The 22,295-nt window shown below is 35.9% G+C and overlaps 1 protein-coding gene across 1 annotated transcript in view; it reads left to right on the forward strand.

Annotated features, from left to right (window-relative positions):
* The first annotated feature begins 434 nt into the window (after positions 1 to 434).
* PDE4D (phosphodiesterase 4D) overlaps positions 435 to 22,295 on the forward strand; it is a 534,058-nt gene continuing 512,197 nt past the window's right edge. The window contains exon 1 of the mRNA XM_075137366.1: positions 435 to 554. Within this exon, the coding sequence (XP_074993467.1) occupies positions 513 to 554 (42 nt within the window). The 5' untranslated portion in view covers positions 435 to 512. The remainder of the gene's footprint in view (positions 555 to 22,295) is intronic.

The raw sequence follows: 22,295 nt of genomic DNA on the forward strand, positions 1-22,295 counted from the left end.
CCTTATTCCCCTAAATTTAGCATATGTCTGCTGGTCTGAATAATATATAAGTTAACAGATCCCCTCAGATTAAGAAACTGGCTAAAAATACCCAATAAGACTTATTTCATTATTACAAACAATATGGCCGATACCTAATTAAATAACTGCGGCAAAAAGATCTGCCTCAAAAGTTTGTAACTTTCTGTAACTGTTTGGGTTGCCATGCATTTTTTATTGACTGGAAAGCTTGCACTGTGCATGGATATGCTTGTTTTATGGTTCAGGGTAACTGTATGTATTGTATGATTTAGTGATACATGAAACATCTGCTCTACTGGATCTCAGAATGTTTGCAACTTTTATACGCTGAAGCAGTGGCTTATGCCCGGATGTTATACTTGCAAAGACCTTGATGCTAACAAGATAAATTAATTTCCTTTCAGTATAACAGCTGGTATTTGGATGATCAAGGGATAGAGCTGCTTCTTTGAAACTTGCAGAACACTTCGGATTTAGTCATAAGAGTCACCATGAACAAGAATACCTGTACTCTACATGGGAGGAGCAAAAGTGTGAGTAGAAGGTTTTCTTTTCCTTGCTTCTATTTTTATCATCAGTATTCTTCCATACTACTTATGTACTGTGTTAGCCTTTCAAATACCACTTTCTGAGCAGGATAGCAGTTGCTAAGAATAAGTTATACCCTATAATAAGAACAAGAATAGTTGTATCCTATTCTTATATCTGTAGCCTAAATAAATATCTATGTGTGACTTACACACACAGAGATAAGATTATTGTAGTATGTTTTTGAGTGATTTTTTTTTTGAGACATTCATTTTTCAGAGTGTATTTTACACAGTTATTAAAAATGAGGGTTTTTTGAGCATTCATTGAAACGTAAACTTGGATGTTATCTATAATGTACTCAGTCATAAATGTATGCCCCTCCACTGATGTTGGTATCAGGGACTGCGCTTGATTTGAAAATGCATTGTTGAAATGTTGACTGTGTAATATTCCAGGAGACCAATGAGACAATATGCTAATAATATATATATAGATTTGGACGAGGCTTAATTTTGTTTGTTTTCTGGTCTTTGTGGTGTTTTTTTATCCTATGTTTATATGTCTCCCAGTATCCAAGAGTACTGCTGAAATAGAGAGGATTGGATGCTTCTGTAGCCTTTTCTATCTTCCAGATGCTTGTGGAACAACATTAATGTGTGGTATTATATACCAATGACTCTGCCTTACAGGCACAGGCAAGAACTGAATGTTCCTTTCTAATATGCTACTGCTATGTTTAAGCTGTTGAATATGCCCCTTCTCCTAATAGACAATGACACTTCATTTAAGTGCTTTGATAAGTAGTAATAGGAAAGAAAGGTTCCAGTGTGCATCTACAAGGATGGAGGATACTGTTATACTTCCTTGTTTTCTGAGGGGCTCCCAGCTTGCATGTAAACAGAGTTCACTTGAGAAATATTCCAACCACTCTGAATCCAGATTTTTTATTTTCCTATGAGTATCTTCCACTTTGCCCTGTAATGACCATTGGGACTGCTGTCTTTGCTTTGTCACCCCTAATGCCTTGGTGTGTCTGCTTTCTTCTCCCCTTTGCTGCCCCAGTCCAGGGGGATTGGTTGTTGGACCAAGAGGATAAGCTTACTTGACTTTATCCAGAATGGCTCAAGTTCCTCCCTGTTCTCTCAAGTGTGGGAAGGCAGCACAGACATCTGTGACCAGGCCTGGTGTAGAACTTCCTGAATCTGGCAGGCTGTATCTGCTTGAGCTCCTGGCTATTGGGAGCAGTTGCGCTTTTCTTTTAAAAAAAATTCTATATAGATAATTTTTTTCTTTCCTGTAATTTTACCGCTATCAGCATATGTATATATAGCCATAGGGGGAAAGTGACAGAAGTATGCTAAATTCATCATGGTGCCACGGCTTGATGTGTGGATCAAATAAACAGCCTGATATGTCTCAATAAACTGAAGATAGTTATTAAGAGTGCTTAATAAAGTTTCACTGTTGCTGTTGTCTGACCTGCTGAGGAATAATGTGAAGCATGAGGCTGTCCATAAAATTTGTAAAAGACTGCAAAGCATAAAATTTTAATGTTAGCTGATCTAATGAGATTTGGTTAAATCTGGGGGAAAGACCAGCATTGTTTCAGTTTAAGTTAACGGAATGAATTTTTATCAAATATAATCATCTTTATTAATTCAAATGATCTTCATATTTTAGTACAAACATCCTAGTATCTATTTTGTGAAATTAAGTTCTAAAAGTTCAATAAACACATTGAACATTTCAGGCCCTGAAAGAGAATTTTTTAACCTACAAAATAAACTTCATTATTTTTAGTATTAAATCCTAGCCCATCTTGCTGTGTGAACTTAATCATAACCAGCTACAGGTATTTTTCTTTAAACTGGGTATATAAATTATTTCCTACTGTTTGTTGTTTTTAAATTGCAGAATATGTAATTCCTAAGAAATTATTTTAAGCCAAGTGGTAGCATGCTGTTTAAATAATTCCTTGACTACTGCTCATAGGGGGATAGTGGCACTCTTTTAACATAAATGACTTTGGAAAAGTGTCTCATTACCTTGTTGAGTACATCCAAAGATTTCATATCACCTGATGGTGACATCAAATCTTCCATCTTCCTACATGTCTGTCAATTTGAATTTGCATTGTCAAAGTTATCCATGGTCTCCTAGACCAGTCATTTCATCAAAAGACCACCTAATGAATAAGTAAAAACATCATCAGTGAACTGAATAATCTTAAAAAGAAAAATAGATTATGGCTTTTATTTTTATTTCATGGGATGTTGTCACATAGCTTTCAAAGAGGTTTTTATGTTTCTAGGAAGCATGGCAATCAAAGTCTTGGTTCAGTGGTTTCAGATGTCACTGAACATAATTTATCTAATGTAGAAGATGAACCTGCAGATATGTGAGAACATTTTGGTTTTTTCACCAAATGTAGAACTAACTGTGCATCATGAACAGCTGAAGCTTAGTTTAACAGTGTAGAATAATACATACTGCAGATATAAAAGACATTATTAACATTTCCATTTTTTTCTGACAATGCATCTAATACTGTTTAAAAAAAAATCATTTGCAAGTGATCTTGTCATTGAAAATATATTATTAATATTTATTTTTTAATTTCCTCTAATAGATTTTTATTCCATTGCTTGTACTTCATGTCCTCAGACAGCACGATATGTATAATCCTGCTAGTCTTCCACCCACTCCCTGGCTGGTTTGCACAGTATTGCTATTCATTCTTCTGTTGGTAGCCTATGGAGTTGCATTTAACTGTGTTTTGTAATAAGGGTTTATATAGTAGTCATCTCTTTCTTTCACTCTTGCTTTCAGCATTCCTTGAGGATGTTTGCATTTATGTTCTTTCAATCTGTGTGTACTATTTGTCTAGTCCCTCTTAGTTAGTTTCCTTAGGTAGCTTTTTCTTTCTTTAAATGGTTTCCTCATAAATAAATTCCTCCTTTCCTGAGATGTTTATTTTTCTGGTGTCTTGAACTGCTTAGAATATTCTAGGTGTTTTATTGCTTTAACTTCCATGACTTACCATCTGGTACTTCTGAAAATACAGCTAGGTGTTGTTCTTTCCCTCCCTCCTTCCCTTCCTCCGTCCCTCCCTCTATCTAATTTGGTTCTCTCCCCGACCTCTTACAAAATTACTTCTAGTATAGGATAGGGGTTTTAGTTAGTACTGATCAGCTAGGGAAAGTGACGTTAAAAAATACTTTTTTTATAAAATAAAATAAAATAAAACACTGAACTTTATTGTGTGTGTTTTAGAAGGGCTTCACATTATTTACCTAACTGGATGAACAAGCCAATGTATTTATATAGACAACTTTACAAATTTCAAGATAATTTGTTTTTTATCAAAAAGCATGATGAAATACATTATTAATTGGTATTTTTAAAATCAAACTTTCAGCCTGTCTTCCGTTAAATTAGCACAGCTTTACTGGCGATTAACACACCATCAACAGTAAATAACTTTTCAACAGACTATTAAAACTAGATTTCTATGGAGTATACTAGAGGCATATTTGGTCAGCTAAAGGAAGTAAGATTCTACTTTCAGGTGATGAGAGTGCTAGTATATGTGGAGAAAAGAATGAAGTCTAAATGTTACACTGTGTGGGTGTTCATCTTGGAACATTGTGTCAGAAGTGAGCCAACTCTTGTGAAATCAGCAAGTAGCTATATTGCAGGAAAATGAACCAACCAAGAGGATATGTTTAGCAACCGGGCCTCCTTAAACTGTAGAATTTCAACAACTTCAATGACAAAGAAAAAAAAAAAAGGAACAGGGGCAGAAACAAAATTAGAGCATTTATGCTGTTGTAAAGAACAAAGGCTGCTGCGTGCTTCAACAGTATTTGGTCAGCCATTTAACTTAAAAATATCTGTAAAAGCCTAGAATTGTGAGACTGTTTTGAAATCATAAACGTATTACATATAAAAGGTGTATTTTCAACAACTGTAACTTCTGGATAAACTACAGATCATTAGTAGGAGACAAAAGATGCTGGACCTCAGAAGGGAAGGCTCAGACCGATTGCAGCAAAGCTTCTACGAGCTTAGCTGCATGCAGAAGTTGCAGGGGGCGGGGGAAGAGGGAGGAGGTGGAGTGGAACTCATGCGAATGCAAAGCAGACACAGAGCATCCATAGAGATGAAGCGCAAAGGAAGGCGGAGAGCTATTTGCAAACAGCTGACTCACTGAGATGTTTTCATCCAAAGTACTTAAGGCTAGATTGTCATAACCTTTGCTTATGATGTGGGGAAGTGAAGAGGAAGTTAAAGACTTCCTTTATTCCTATGCTCATTTCTGCTTAGATTATGACTCACAGAGATTACAAGAGCCAGGGGCTTTTTGTTTGCCACTCCTCCTGTAAGCAAATGGTCAGAGAGAGGGAATGTCATCTTGTCTATCCCAGTCAAATCCAGTACACTCCTCCGCTCAGCAGGTAGAATAGCTATTCAGCGATAGGGTAAGATACTCTACACCAAAGAGTAGAGTGATGTAGTTCTCCACAGAGAGTGTGAAGGAATTGCAAATAAGTTGAGTTCCAGGCCCTTTTCTGTCACAGTGCAGTTCTGTCAAACAGCAATCCTTGCTTTAGGTCAATAGTTCTAAGTAACCAACTTGTCAACAGAAATGGGAGAAGCTTGCGGTGTTCCAGAAGCATTTTTCATAATAAATTTGCATTACTTCCAAATAAATTGATTTTTCTCTCATTGCCAATGGTTAGGTCCATTTGTGAGCTGATACAAGGATACTTAGAGGGAGATTGCTTGGACTAACCATTCTTTATTAATGGGAAGCAATTACATTATGTATTCTTTGCTTTCTTCCTCCCTTCCATCTATAATACAGCCTTTGCAAAGGGAACAAGGGATAGAAAAGGCAAAGGTGGGACATTGCTAAAGGGCAAATTGAAGCCCATTCAGTGGTGCTGCTGTTCCCTTAATGTCAGTTACTGTGGTTGCCTGGCAGAATAGACATTTTAAGCAGCAAGTTCCCTTAAGCAAAGCAGCAGCTGATGCACAGGAAATGCCTGAAGAGAGAGTAAGTAATGCCTGGAACAACTTTAACCCTTTCTGCCTGTTTTCTAACATTCTTTCTACACGGGTTAGTAATTTATGTCCCTGGTGAGAGTCCTGTCTGAGAAAGAATGGCTGGATTTGACCCCTAATAAATTAATCCCTTTAACAGTCAATTACTATCGATCAAATTTTTTTGGATTAATGTATGGTACTCATATGTGTACATTTGACAATCCCCTTTTAGTTGTGGGATTATCTTTTGGAAAGAGAGAAAAGGTTCTATAGCAGGAAGATGCTACTGTATTCCTGACAAAGCAATTGCAAATGTGTTTCTTTCCTCCCACTCACTCTGGATTTCTTCCTTTCTGTCTTTCATCCTCTCCAGCCTTTCATAGATATTCCGACTAATGTTTCCAGCCATCTTATTCTGAGCAGATCTCAAAATCTGTTCTCCATGCTTTTCTTCCTTCTGCCTCTGATATTTCTGACATTAATGCATATGCGTTTGTCATCATTCTCTCTTTTTTTCATGACTCATCTCCTGGTTCAGCTCCTGACTACCTTCTTAACTATGTTCCAGCCTTTTTGAAGCAAGTCTTTACTCCTTATCTAAGGCTTGGGCAGTACTTTGAAGTTTGTGACTTATAACTGCATCGTTTTGGGACATGAAAATAACCCCATCTATATGCTAACAGCCTAACCTGTAACTCAAATGTCATCCACAATTATGCAGATTTACAAACTAATCTGTGGGCCAATAACATTTGTTTAGTTTAAATTACATTAACAGAAAAATTCTCTTGATGGTTTGAGTGGGTCTGACACAGCATTTTACAGCTCAGCTACACTAGCAAACTCTTGAAATGTAGCTGAGTCTTTACTTTTTAGAGTTCTTGCACATTTGTGTCACTGGCATCCTCTGTCCCAGTTCTTCCTATCTCCAAGCATAATTATCTACAGTGAGGCTGTATCTTCCTAGCAATACAGAATACTTCTATACTTCTGAATCTTTCCACGCAGTTTTGGAATTCAGGCCATCTGCAGAAAGCACAGTGGATTGTTCAGGCTCTGTTTCATTGGAAGGGCAAGGAGGTCTCAGCCCTTTGTATCAGAATTACATGTACTTCTCTGTTTTATGGCTTACTAATTGCCCAAAACCCGTTCTTGTTCTCTGAAACCAGCTCTAGCCTCTTGTTTTTGCTGTTTGAGGGAAACTGCCTCACCTTTGTAATAATTTACTACAGTGGTGAAAATAAAATTAAATCAACCTGAAGATCCCACTCTATGACTGTAAAAGAATGTACTTACCTTTAAGGGCATAAACTTAAATGAAATGCAGACGAAAGGGTTAGGAAAGGAAAGGAAACAATAGATAGATAACTTAAATGACTGAGGACCTGGAGCAGATGAATTGAGAAGAAGAACTATAAAGATCAGGACTTTACACATTGCACTTAACACTGAAGAAAGCTGAAGTCAGGGAAGGAGTAGAGGAGAAGCATGGCGGTGGTGGATAATGTAATTAAAGTAGTATTAGAGATTCAAACAACATGGTTTCTCCCTATTTTCTTTCCCACGTATTTATTACTGTATATTTCTAATCCGTGACTGAGTTTCTCCACACTGTTCTTTCTTCTTAAAATATGAAGGTGGTCTTTCAGGTTCTTCAGTTTGCGATCACTGCATCTGTTGATTCTCTCTTTCATATCAAATTTTGAAATGGCGTCTAGGAGAAGGCTGACTGATGCTGACAGAGCGAGAGGCATATGAGTGGAATGAGCATGTAACTGATGCACACTATATACGGAGGGAAATGCAATATTGTGTAATTCCTTTCCTAAAGTACATTCCTTTCCTACTTATCTTTCATTTGTCATTTTAAATTGCAGGTTGTTATGATCAATATCCCTGTGTCTGTCAGAGTACCTGCAGTGGTTAGCACAGCTGGTTCTCCAGCATGATGAGGTTCTTGGCATACTTGTAATATAAATATTAAATAATTTTAATAGAATTACGCAAATGTCAAGCATTTGGAAGTACAATAGATAGTAAATGCTAAGAGTACTAAAGAGTGATAAGAAGCAGTTACATGGAGGATATTTGTAGGGGAACAAATAGTGTAGTCAGTGGCAGAATAATTTGTTAGATATTTTTGTGGAAAATGGAAATGGTTTCTTGCGAGTTGTTATGGAAAAACATAGATAATTCCCTGGCAAGGATTACTGGTTTTTGGCCATTGGCAGCAACAGGAGACATGAAGAATTTGAAACAGAATGCTAGTAACTGTTGAGTACTATTAAAGTTTAAGTAGGCTGACGAGAGCAGTAAATTTCAGAATTAAGACTGCCCCTGAACTCTTAGACTGCTCTCTTGTTATGTGCAAAATGAGCTTTTTTTTCTTATATGCTACACAATTTTTTTCTTTCTGACACATGCTATGTATCTCATCTTCTACCTGTGTATACATACATGTCTGCACACATAAATATACAGCCTAGAAATGCAGAAAGCATATGCTATGAATGTACATCAGGAAGACCTTAATGAGAAAACCAAAGATCAGCTTTCCTTAAATGAATATGTAGTTCCATTCAGAAAAATTTCAAATATAGGCCTGAAAACAGCTAATAGCAAACTTGTTTTCCTACAAAATATTAGGCTTCTCTCACCTCCTGTACTGCATTCAGAGTACCTTGGGTTTGGTTCCCTTATGTAGCATCTCAGATGGAACACTGTAAACTCTCCTCCTGCCAGCCTATGAACAGGGAAGCCGCATGATCTGTAGCCCCTGGGCAGATGTTTCTGGTGCCTTGAGGTTAGGAAACCTAGTAATACTCTTGAAAGTGCTGGTTAAATCTTCAGGTTTTTACCTATTTCCTTCAGCATTGCAGAATCTGGGAAAATCTGGTTTGTCCATTTCTTTTCTCTCTCTCTCTCCTTTTTAACTTTGATACGATTTGGACCAAAATCTAGCTTCAGAAAAAGGAAGAAAATGACCAAGTTCTGGGGAAGTTCTGCTTTTCATTAAATTCCTTTAATGATTATATTAGCAAACTGGTTTCTGGAATATTTTTATCTTATTTGTATTGAATCAATACTAATTTACTCAGTAACAATTCTGTAGCAACTCAGTAACAATCTACCTGTGAATTTTAAATCTCTTGACAATATCATTCTCTCATTTTTGGTCTCAGTGAAAAAGCATCTTCATTAAGTTTCAAAGAACACGCCTTTTCTTAGATCTTCAATACAGTTTGAGAACACAATTAACAGAAAGGTACAAGGAGCACTATCTTTACCCAAGCCTGTGCAGCAAGTGACGCCGTAAAATGCTGGTCTCTTCCTTCAGAGCTGAGGCTGGGTTCATGTAAATGTTTTGATTTTTGAAGTGGATCTAGGAGACAAACCTGTTTCCAAGATTTTTGATGAAACTTTTGGGTTGGTTGCAACTGATGCTTTGGAGATAGATCTTGAATAAGATTCCCAAAAGACCAAATGAGACCATCACAGGGGAGTGTTCCATGTCCCTATACAGAGAGAGCTCAGAGGGAAAATTCTGCAGTTTGTCCTGCTATACTCCACTTTTGTTATTTGTATTTTTCACATTTAAATATGCAGAATAACTAGAAATTTTCCAGTTCCTCCTTTTTGTCTCTTCATAGAACCAATTAAAATTGTCCCAGCCCACCACAATTTCAGTAAGTCGTAACAAAAATAGCTTATTATTTTGATGCCTCTAAAAGACAGTTTGTGAGTTACCAGCCTCTGCCTCGTCAGTCCTGAGGTGGAAGATTAAAGGAGGCTCAAACTTGCTCTAGGGTTAGCACTCCTGTCTCACATCCTGCATTCTAGACAACTATTTGGTTTTCAGATCTATCTGTTTTTTGTATTGCTCTGTACTCTGCTTCTGTTCTCATTTCCCCCCCTTTTTTTTTTTGATTCAGGATACTCTACCAGCAGGCTCAATTACTAATGACTTCACCTTTTCTTTTTCAGAATAGAAAATAAAAGAATTCTTTAAATTTGACAGAATTTCACTATGATATGTGGCCCTCCTAAATACCAGGCTTTCTTTGGTATAACTTTTGAGCTTTGCAGTTCCTAGCTGTTGGCTTACACCTATGCTTTTCAGACTTGCTTATAGTTATTTCATGGTCGTACCTGCTGGTTTAGAACATTATTTGGGTCTCTCATGGATGGAGAGACCAGTCATAGGATGTTAGACCAGTCATCTTCCTTTCCTATGTGAGATTCAGAAAGGTGCTGAAAGCAATTATGCAATATCCAAAATAAATAATTAATCTGCTACAAGGTGTAAACTGAGCCAATTTCTGTTAGCTGTCTTACTAGATCATATAACATCATCCTAATCAGGACATTTTGCTGTAAAATACCGTAATAATAATAAAAACAAAATTAAAAAAATGTTAAGGGTCACCTGAAAAAGCCAATGCGGCAATATCTAAGTGACACTTAGATAATTTGCATACTCTTAAATAAATACAAACTACAACTGATTGCAACATGGTTTTTAAAAATGAACTAACTTTCTCAATATTTTTTTTTAAGGGATTGAGAAAACCATCAAATTTTGTATGAGATGAGGGATATTTTTGTCAGTGTATATGCTGTTTTTCTTCTGATAAATTTTGAACTACCAAGTCTTGAGAAAACTGACTTCAAAACACAAGTGAACTGTTGAAAATACATAGAGGCAATACTGCCTAATTTCTCCATTAGGTAAATAAATTATTGAGTTTTTATTTGAGTTTTTTTATGAAGTTGGAAACTTAGACAAAGGCTATCACACTCTTGTCTACGTTCTTTACACTGCATGTGCTTTGTAAATAATGTCACTTAATAGCCAACTTCCATCTCTTTCTGGGGCAGAACATTGCATATCATTGATTTCCCAGCAGGGATCTATATCTATATTACATGACACATGCTGAGATCTAGATATTACTTAGTAACAATTGTCTCTGAATGGCAACATAAGAGAAATGAACTAGGGTGGGAGTAGAAGACTTTATACATGGATAGTGAGGAAAAGTTTTCATCAAATTGTTATGTATCTACAAGCATCTACTTCTGGCCTCTTCTTTGGTTGCTTTACTTCAGGAAATAAAATGCTAGAAGTTTTCTTGGTACCTTTAAAAACTTCCTTCTAGAAACAATTTTCACCTGTTAGTCTCTTCATAAGAAACCAGCTCAACGGCACAATTTAGACAGTAAAGTCTCAAGTCTCAAGGGTTTTGCTACACATTTTCAAAAAAAATGATCCTCTCTTGATAGAGAAATTAGGTTTTCTGTGTTCATCTCTTGAAACGGCAGCTCCTCTGTCCCTGGAAGACGTTGTTTTAGGAAAGAAAAAAGAGAAACTGCATTGGAAAATGAGATGAGATAAAGCGGTGAATAATAATGTTTTGCAGAGAATGTGTGATTTTCTAATAAGACCTGAGTGAGGGCTTGTAGAGGTGACCATCACAAAACCAGCATGATGTTATGGCTGTACTTGGACCTTTCTCGAAGTTTCTTTGCAGGCTGTTCTGGCATATCTCTATATATGTTACCTAGCAATTCACTCCATTTGCATACAGAATCAGTTTAAAACACCAAATACCACCCAAAAGTGGAGTTTGGAGACAGCTACAGTTTTCTTCCAGTGTCTGTGCTGTACCACTTTCCTTCCACCTCTGAATGTTTGCCTATTTTTCTTCAAACTACATTCTCCTTAGGGCAAAAGATGGTACTTTTAATACTTTAAATTCTATGTTGCAAGGCTGAATATTACTTTTATGTCAATTGAGTACCCACACTGTGATGAGGGTTTGCAGGGTCCTCACTAAGGAGAGGTACTACTGTTTGCCATATATTATTGAGCTGTAAACATCATAAAACTGCTATCTGACATAAACTGTTACTAATGTGGTTTTTTTTCTCTCTTACATCATCAAATGGTACTGCATCTTACCTACCTTTAATCAAAACTAAACTGGTATAAAGGAGAGACAACAATGATACCTGTTACTTAACCATTTAATTACTTTTATAGTTCTTTTCCACCCTGTGCCTTTTGGGATCACTTCAGACCGAAAAATCTCAGGCCATAAAATTATATAAAAATAACTGCCTTGAATTTCCTTTTTGTGTTTTCTCGTGATAGAATCAAAAGTTATTGTGTAACTATCTAGATTGCAAGATTTTTAAAAAATTTCTATCATCTAGATTGCTAGGTAATAGGAGCATATAGAAAATAATTGTAACACTTTGACAGCTTTTGAACACGGTTATAATAGCTGTCATAAATACTTTTATTGAAAGTGTTTCTTCGTATTTTCTAAGCTGTCCTTTGGTTTCATTGGTTGTGTAGTACCATGTGTAGGGATGTCGTCCCAGCTAAGCATTTATATTTCCTTAATCAGATACTGGATCAGAAGCCTGATCAGAACTGTTGTTATTTTACAAGCATCTGCTATTTTCATTATTGCTTCTTACTTTTCATCTGCACTTTGGTACAAAGATTTAATTAAAGTAGTTAAAAGAGCAGACAACAGATGTGATCTACTCAACTACAAGTCAGCACTTTGAGATTCCTCTGTGGATGAACAGAAATTAAAACAACAATGTTTCTGTAATTTATTTCAATTACTTTGTGTACCAAGTTCAGTTAATCACCGTTGTCTTGCACCTTTTGAATAGCTAATAACATGAGAATTCTCAACAGTTACCTACAGCCTTTGCAAAAGATATTTTGGAGATGTGAAATTCCTGCCTTTTTCTAATTTTGTACTGACAATGTTCTCTACTCTTTCTTTCATTCCTGTTCTGTTATATAAATAATCCACAATGCTATGCTCTTGGATGAGTTGTCAGCAGCAGAGGTAGAGGCTGGAACCTCTAAAGCTTATATATTTTCATGGTAAGCTCATCAATCTCAAGTGTACTGCACAGTGAATGAAGTGTGACTTGCATAATTCCCTGGGAAAGCAAACTGCCATGTTTTGGTTGTTCCACTTGCAAGACTCAATGTGCTAACTGTGGCTGGGTATGTTTTAAATCTTCACCTGTTTTCTTCAACTATAGGATTTTATATTTGTAGAAAAGTGTGTGCATATGGAAAAGGGAAAGAGAAATTGAGAATTTTCTTTTACCTTATAAAATCTAAATAAAATTAGCTATATGCTAATTAATGAGCTTGTGCTGACCATAATGTCATTTGCTGAGTTGCTGCCTAATGGACTTTATCAGTCAGCAGAACAGTCAAGATAAAATGGGATGCAAATTAGGGAGTAAATTTATTTGATATTTCTTCCCTAATCATACCTTCCCCTCCTACCCCCCAGGTTCATAAGTACTAGGTCTCTTCATTTTTCCTTTAGTTAACCGTATATTCTTTATTCTGCTTCTCACTGCATAACAATTCCTTCTACTGTTCCAGTTTCTGTTTGTGGCTCTATTTTAACTTTAACCTCTCCTCTGGTTGTGTTTCTGCATGAGCAATCCCTCTAAATGGTAAATGCAAAGTAATTAAAAAAAAAATTCACTGTATTATCTAAGGTTGAATCAATGAATAGAGATGTAATAGAGAAGCCACAGTAAAAGTAGTGAGTCTGGGAGAGAGAACATTATTTTGTCTTGAAGAGCATTGAAAACTAGCTGTGATGTATGAACTGAAAGAATAAATATGATACAATTCATCCATCACAGTATCACTAAGGAAAAACAAAAAAATTAATAGTGCAGTAAAGTAAATATCATATGATCAAGAATACCAAAATAATATTTTTGCAGAGCTGAATGATATTCTTTCCCCTGGAACAAAAAAAATCCCTCAGGAAAAGTATCTATTGGCTTTACAATATGCCTTGAAGGTCTGCAAAAGAAAGCCCTCAGGCTTTGATAGACAGCAAGTTAAAATATGTTTAAAATTGATTTATTGCTTTTATTAAGGGTCTGGTAAGGTACCTTAGTTGGCATTTTACAGAAGAGAAAGAGAGCAATTTGGGACAGAAGAAGGTACACTTCATGTGGCCTTAAAAACCTCTATGCAGCTTTACACAGGTGCCTTTGCTGGGAATGATGAAGTTTTATAAATGCAGAATCATCATTCTGAAAGGACAAAAATACCATTTTCCTGCTTGTTGCTGCCTGGTTGTGGTAAACAGAAGACATACAATGGAATGTCAATCTACTTTTATAGTGTGGATATAAAATTGATGCCAAAAGGATGGTCTCCCTTCCACACTTACCTTTGGTTGTTTAGCTTTTTTAATCACTCTGTTCTACCTAAAATGAATTCCTGCATACTGGCTTTCAGTCAAGTGCAGTCCCAGCCAAAGAATCTAAATAGTGGGACAACATGCAGCTACTAAAGGAAAGATGTAGAACGGATGACCATGTCTAAACCAATGGTAATGTTGTCCATGCATTATCTTTTCCCCTACCAGCCTTATGTATGAATCAATAAGAATGGGACAATCTTGGTGCAAGTTAAATCTAAAAATTGTTGTGTGATGTCTTTTGGGCTTTTTGAGAGCAGATACATAAGCAAAACTGTCTCTTCAGCCAGTCTCTTCTCATTGTTAATGACATGCTGTCAATATTTTGAAGACAGTTGATGGACCAAAAAGAAAACAGTTGCTTTACAAGGAGAATGAGCATCATAATCTTTGAGTCTTGTTCAGTCTGAAAAGCCTGAAGGAGATGAAAGCTACAGATGTTGCTGCGGTTGTTTCAGTGTGCACAATATCCTCTCCTTACTTCCAAGAACAGGAGTGGGAGAAGGGAAAAGAAAGAATGCTGGTATAGTAACTCGAAGCATCCTAGAGTGAATAATAATTTGCTAACACACCCTTAATTCCAATACGTTGGTGTGTACCCAAGGCTGTGCGTCAAGGATACTGGCAACTACTTCAAGCATTAGCACTCTTTTCTGCCTTTCTCTGTCCATGACCCACCCACTCCTCTCCCCCCAATCCTTATGGGACTTTAAAATAAACAGTCATGTTACAAAAGTGTTTTCAGAGAGGAAATGATCAAGGGAAGGAAGTGTGCAGTGTGCCTTAGTTGGGGTGGAAGGGAAAATTTTGGGTGTTACAACTCAGAGGAATAGCTAATAAAAACTTTTTTACACAAATCTCAGTAAAATAATGTTTTTATGTTCTTCCCTATACAGCAGTCTATCACAGATGTCCAGCGTTATTAAAAAAACAAATCTACTTCTGATGTAAGAATTCCTTTCTGGGTGCTATAGAAAGAAAAGTACATTCATGACATTGCCAAGGCAACACAGAAATAACATTGTAAGCATCCTTTCATTAGGGGTGTGAGAAACTCTGAAATTATGGACTGGACAGTAGCAGTGGCAGATGTGTTTGAAGATGTGTGTTGTTTAGTTGGTGGTCAGAGTAACAAGGCTGCCACACAGGATGATTGTGTAGGAAAGACTTTAATCTGTTGGCTGGGTTAGTGAACAGGAGCAAGGAAGGACAAAGACTCAAACAATAAACTGTATTTCTAACCATTTATCTCATTAATGAAGTACTAAAAAGTGCAAATTTTTCAAAGTACCAGCACAGAATCTAGGAAGCTGTGTCTTCAGCAAAGACAGTAAAGGTAAGATACGTAGCTTAATATATCATTTGATAAGCAGAAGGGGGGGGGGGGAATGTTTTTAAAATTTGGACTTCTTATTGGAACATAAATGTAAAATAAAATCCCAAAAGTTTGATTATATGAAACCAACAATCTAAATAATAAAAAAATCCTTTACAAGCTCAGGACATATAGAGTTGAGGCTGTTCATTGATATTTCTCTGCTGGAGTAAAAAAGTGGAATTTTTCCTTTTGCTGTGTAATGTTTTTAGCAAACCTTGTCTCAACATTTTTAACTATGCATAAATGGATACATGAGATTTTCTAAGAGTTTAATTTCTGGAAGCTTGCATACTATTGCTAAAGAAGTCTTAAATTTTGGAAAAGGACAACATTTTTGTTATGGACTGAGTTTGTATAGTGCCAGTTTCACAGCCAATGAAAATTTTGTCAATAGGGGCAATGCTTTATGGACAGAGATAAGGAATTTATCCTGAGATCTGCAATAAGGTACTACAAATTTGTGTCCAGATCTTGCACATTTTCATCCCTTGAACCTATCCAACTGGCTAACAATCCACCTACTCCCCCTGCTCTCTCCACAGTACATTGTTTTTTTTTTTAAATGTGTTTTAAAATAACAAATTCTATAAAAAATAAATTTGTGATGTTATTGTATGAAATGGGTTCAATGGATGTAAAATGGATTATATTTGTAAGCACTTTTATTTATTGGCTGTGAGAAATGGCATGTTAGCAGTTAATTGCTGATTCTCATGTGAACATAGCATGATTAGATGTTCCTGCCCACATATTGAGTTGTAGCCACTTTTTATGTCTGTACAGCACTCTATGTAGTGCCAGAAATCTGCTCCTCTGTGCTTATTCAGTGCTTCTGGAGACTCAGAGCTCAAGCACTAAATTTGTGTTTTAAGAGCTGAAGAAAGTTTTATAAACGGACACAAGGAGTGTGGTTTCTATTGAAGTTCAACAGCAGGCACCTCTCTACATATGCCTACAGTCACAATCTTTTTTTCATGCTGTTACAATTTCACGATACCAGCCATAGAAGCTTATATTTATTAAATACAATAGTTCTATGTACAAAGATCTATGTATGACCAATGAGATTTGTGGCATAATGAAGTATGGAAAGCAGTAAAAGGAATATCTAGGATTTGAAATAATTCCACAATTTAGATGAAGAGGCTTATCTTTTGGCGTCATAACACCATTTTTATACAGATTATTTTAGAGGAAAATGAATTAAATCTATCAATTTCTTTTTTTTTTTTGAAAGGAAATGCCTTATGGAAGTTTTGTTGAAGATGCTTGGAGTAAATTCTGTTTGCTGCTTTGAAACAAAGGGATACTGAATTTAAAATGTATAAAACGGGCAGTTATGATCCCAGAATTCAGGTCTCATTTTATTTGCTTTTTTTAAACAGAAGAAAAATCTAGGATAGTAATGGCAACAGTATGACCCCACTTCCGTCTTGTTCGGAGCATGTTTATCATTTTTAAGTTTTTTAATATTTGCAGACAGGAATCTATTTGGAAGTTGTTTGGAAAATTGTTTTTGGAGCAGGCCTTCCTTGTGTCCTGCACTTTTGCAGGTCTTAGGATAAATTGCTGCTATGCCATTGCCAAATTCAGCGCGTGCTGCAACTCTCTCTGCTTGACCAACTTTTATTAAGGGTGACAGGTAATGCAGTCTGAAAATAATCGAGGTCTTATGTTGACACAGGAAGGCACTTCAACTGTCATGCAAATGAAAGCTCTTGACATTTAGCTGTGTTTTCTTTTTCTTTGTTTCATTATTTAATTAATGTGAACTTTGGAAGTGCAAGAAAAAGTTCCCATTTTCACTGTGACATATGGTGAAAAACACATTTCAGTTTTCTTCCTTTTTCTTTTCATTAAGACTCAGATGTATAAAATAACTGGAAAATAATCTGGAAATGGTAAGACATTAAATTGAAAAGTGATATGTATCTGTGTTTATAGAAGTCTTAAAAATGATAGAAAAGAATATTCATCAGTTGAGTGGTACAATTACAGTTGTCTATGAGAAATTGCAGCAATGGTTAGATTTTTATAAACCCTACGCTAGGCTGAATGGATGGGACTACCACTCTCACCCCTTTCATTGCTGGGATGAAAAGCATAAGGATGTTATTGCTTGTGTCAGAAATGGTCGGTCTTTAGCTCTTGAACCTCATGTGGTTTGCAAAAGCTTACTAAAGAGACAAGTTTAATTTGTAGTTTGATTCGGACAATTTATTCGCTGACACTAAATCACTCATCAAACAGCATGGATTTAAGCCTGCTGCGTGCACTGCATGTGCTGCAGTTGATTATATACTTTTGCTATAATACTTTTATTATACAAATACTATTATGAGACAGCTTAATTTAATATAAATATGCTTCAGTTGACTCTTGAGTCTTACTCTTCTGCCTCATAAATATGAATCCATATAGGTCTAAAGAAGGCTTCCCTAGGAAATCTATTATTATGGCTCACATTTTGGATTTAAAAGTCCACTGACATACCTTTCAATCAAAAGACCACTTTGGAAAAGTGGCCATACTCCAATTAAAACTGTGTATTATTCTTTAACTCAGTATAAGGCTGAGACTGGCCAGTGGTATTCAGTTAAATGTTTCACTTACAGCTGTCAGATAGCTGAGGTCTTTTTGTCCAACTGCAATCTGAGAAAGACTTGGTGTAAAACCTCACTGCTTGAAATTTGTGGAGTAATATGATCTGTTCTCTTGGATTGCCTTCTCCAAAGTACAATCAAGAGCTTACAAGGGATTAGGAACACCAGTGAGTGACAAAAATGGAAAATACATATGTGTAATACATTTTCTATACATATTATTGTTGGTAAATGTATACTGCAACTTGAAAACAAATTATATTTCAAACACAATCTATTCATATCAGAGTAGAAATTGGCTGTTGTAGAGATGTACAATTGTCAAAATATACAGATAACATAAAACTTCCTGCAAAGCAATATCTAAATTGAATTCATGTGGAACGCATATGTTACTAATTTGAGGTGAACTGAATTCCTGAGCTGCGATTACAAATCCTTGGGTTTGAGATAAATCTAGGAATTTTCAAGTTAACCTTGTCTTCAAACACACTGAAATAGAGAAGGTACATACTAGTAGCATGCAAAGAGTGCTGTGATGTACTGGCATCCATATGAAAAACAGTGAAAAGACATACATACGCATTTTTAAAGTAAGTTGAATCTAAACTTTGTGTATAGGTCATAAAATGTCTGAATCAGAAAGATGTGCTTTTATTAATGCTTTTATTGCAAGAAAAGTTTAAGGTTTCAGCTGAATGAGAAAATTTTAAATTATGAAGAATACTGTTAAGTAGAAAAAAAACCATAAAACTAAATTTTAAATAGTGAATGAAAAGATTCTTTAGAATAAATTTCCTAGGGAATAAATTAAGGAATGTTAAAGTGTATAAAAAGGCAGAATCATACCCCTACTTTCCTATCATATTCTACTTCCTTGTCATGTCTGCCAAATGGATCTGTCCAATGTGTATTTTTTGTTCTAAAAAAAAAAATATAGTTTTACTTCTTGTGCCTGAAAGTTTGTCCCTTATGAATTATTATTGTTTTTGAAAAGGTTATTACTGGCTTCCTGTCATTTAAGTTGGGGGCAGTATGGTGTCTGACAGTTCACTGTACATGTTTTAGAGGAGAAAAAAATAAATACGGAGTTAAAAAGAAAATAATATTAAAATGCATCACCACTTTGCAATAGAGTGCTCTGACTAAGCTGCTCTCTTTCTTCCCTAATTCATTTTCTAGATGACAAAATGCAATAGATTTAGTCTAGTCAGATTTTACTGAAACATTTGATATGATGTCCCATATTTGTTGATTAGTTAGTGTGGAGAAGACAGTGATGAGTTAAGAATTGCAAGAAATTATCTGAAGGACAGGCAGCAGATTCTATTGGAGTGACACCTATAAGGTTGGTGGGAGGTTACACAAAGATTTCTTTTGTGGTTTGGTTAACCTGATTTATTTTAAGTCGTGAGGCATTATTGATAAATGGAAGACTATGATTATCTCCTGAGAAGATATTAGTGGCCTAGTGGACTAGCTGAAATAGGAAGGAATTTAATAATTTGAAACAGAAAGTCACGCATGTAGGGGACATAATAACAAATATTTGTTCTGTAAATTGGAGGCTTATCAACTTCAAAGTACAGAAGACAAGACAGACCTCAGTGTCTTAGTAGGTCACTTATAGTTAACAATATGAGGTTGCTGTGAAAAAGAAAAATGGGATTCTAGAATGCATAAGGTAAATTTTTTCCACTAGTGAAATGAATACTGTTGTCTTGTATAATGGAAAACCATCCAACTGGAATATAGTACACATTTCTCATTACTCAAGTTTGAGAAAGGTTTGTCCATACTGGGAGAAGTATGATGTGGACCAGTAATATGAAATCATGCTGCTGAATCCTCTTAAAGAGGAGATTAGAAGTAATCGCAATGGAGAAATAAAGTCTGGGAAACCAGGAAGGATTAAGATCTTGCTTAAACTGAAGGAAGCATCAGTACAAAAATAAAAAGAATGGAGTGGCCAGGAGTAAATTTAGGCTGAATATAAGATGACTTAGGAAAGTGAGATTTCCAAGCAGACTTCCAACTAGGTGAGTTGGAACAATTGATTTTGATTACTTTGCGAGAGGAATTATATGGCTGTAGTGGTAGTAGAAGGCTTAATTGGATCACAGAGCAAGATTAACAGAATCCTTAACAGGAAGATAAAATTGAGGAGCCTTTTCTAGTTTGTGGGTCTGTTACTGGATTCACAGTTAGGCCTTTCAGACATATAGGATATGTTGTTCATAGGCTTCTTAATATTGTTTCATTTGACAACCTGAGAAGCTAGCTGCTATTTCTGTTGGAAATAATTTATTTAAATGATGGAATTTTGTTTATGGTTCCCATGAACAGATACAGAAGTAATCTTTTACGCATCAAAGCAGAGTTGCTTGGGATACAGTTGCTTTTGGGTTACAAAGGGGGTCATTGGCAATCAAGTCATACCAGGGGTACTCTGTTCAGATGCCCAGATTAGGAGGTTGTGTTTCCTGCTGACTGGGGAATCTCCAGGGCAATTCAGAGTATCTTAAGATGGGATTGAGTGGGCCCTTTTCTCTGCTGAATAGTTAAGGAATCTAGGTTCCCAATTTAAGTCATATTCCTACATTCAGACAATGAATATCCACGACTTGCTCCTCACTTCTGTGTTAGGAAATTCTGTTCTTATTTCATGTCTACCTCCTGGCCTAGATTCTTTCCACTTTGGGCTTTATTTTCAAGTGGTTGTGAAGCTACAGAGAGGGGGAAAAAGAGGAAAATAAATGACATTAAGGTAATATTGAATTTTTTTTTTGCCTACTTGGAACACTTAATTTTCCAGCAAAGTCTGCACATTCAGATTGTAAATGCTGTGGAGAAAACTGTATTGGCCAAATATGTTTCCTTTTATATCATTCTGTGCAGCTCTTCTAATACTATCAACCCTTTGGCAAGAGAGAATCTTGAAACTAGAAAAACAATGTGAGATTGTGTCTTCATTCTGAAAAAAAATCTTCTTAATCTGATAAATTTAAACTAAGAATACAGCTTCTGAGGGGAGTAAACACATATGTGTACATGCTTTGTTTTTTAGGATATTCAGTTCTGCTTGTAATGAAATTTAGTGAATCACCTTTGGAAATCTGGACTTGACTCCAAATATATGATTTACTTCCTCTGCTGGGTTTTGTGTTTTGTTTTATATGGAAACTCCTTTCAGTGGTGTTTGGCCTGAAATGATGACTGATGCAATAGAAGATTTTGTGGAGCTCTTAGACTGCATTGTCTGTAGTATTCAAAGGTAGTTTGGATAACATCTTTGGTAAAATTAGAAGAAATGGCTCTTCCCTATTTCAAAAGAGACATTTTTGATGTACCTTTCAATCAAGTGAAAACAGGGCAATGTAATAAAATCTTTTTCCTCAGGGAAAGAGATTTATTTTCTTGTGTGTGTTTACCCCTGGCAGATTTCTCATGTTTCTGTTTACTGAGTTATTCAACTTTTTTCACCACTCAGGATAAAATAAAAACAAAAGCCCCACTCACCCCAACCCCCCAAAAAAACCAAAGCAAACCAAAAAACCCCCAAGTTATACAGATACTTTATAGCTTTTGGCTCTGGCCTGAGTAATTTTGTTCCTTTCTTTCATCTTCGTCTTTGAACCTCCCTTTTCAACACAAGTTCTATATATTCCCATCTTTGAACTAAATCTTGCGCCAGCAACTTTTAGAATTGCTTTCAGTTGATAAAAATAAAACATATTATGGGAAGGATAATCACATCTTAATTTGAAATTAATTCAGGTAGCTTTTTATGCTCCTAAAATTCAAAATGTCAATGGCCAGCTCAGTAAATATAACCACTGTGGGAATTACATATCATTCATGGACCCTACAAAATACAGTGGTTTCTCCCTAGCTACAAATGTTCCTCCAGATTTGTCTTTCCTTGTGTCTGTACTATTTTCTTGCTTCATTTTCCACATTTGATTAGGTCTTCAGGATTTATTATCTAGAATAAAATAACAATATTAATGGCATCCATCATAAAAGCAGACATGTCGGTTATAAAACAGTTGTTATGGTACGTTAATATTTTGGCTCTTGATTTTTGATATTAAAATATTGTAACTTGCAGCTTTTAACTGCAAGGTCTGTTTCTTGTTAGTAAGTCATACAAGCAGCAAAATTTCACTGAGATGGAGAATTGTGGTCTTCAATTTTGGGGTTTTGTTCTGGTTTTGCTTGTTTGGGGGATTTATCTTTGTTCCCTCCCCCTTCCAAGTGAAATGACTTAAATTACATGAGTTTAGATTCTGGAGTCAGCTGATGCAAAGTATAAGACAGGATATTTGGGACAATTTTTAATGATCAGCAAAATATACTCAGGAGAAGTTTAGTACCAAATGAGTGATGCACTGCTGCAGATAGTCATGAAGTGCACTGGTGGAGGAGCTTGGGGGAGATTTT

Source organism: Calonectris borealis, chromosome Z (genome assembly GCF_964195595.1).
Source record: "Calonectris borealis chromosome Z, bCalBor7.hap1.2, whole genome shotgun sequence".
NCBI lineage: Eukaryota > Metazoa > Chordata > Aves > Procellariiformes > Procellariidae > Calonectris > Calonectris borealis.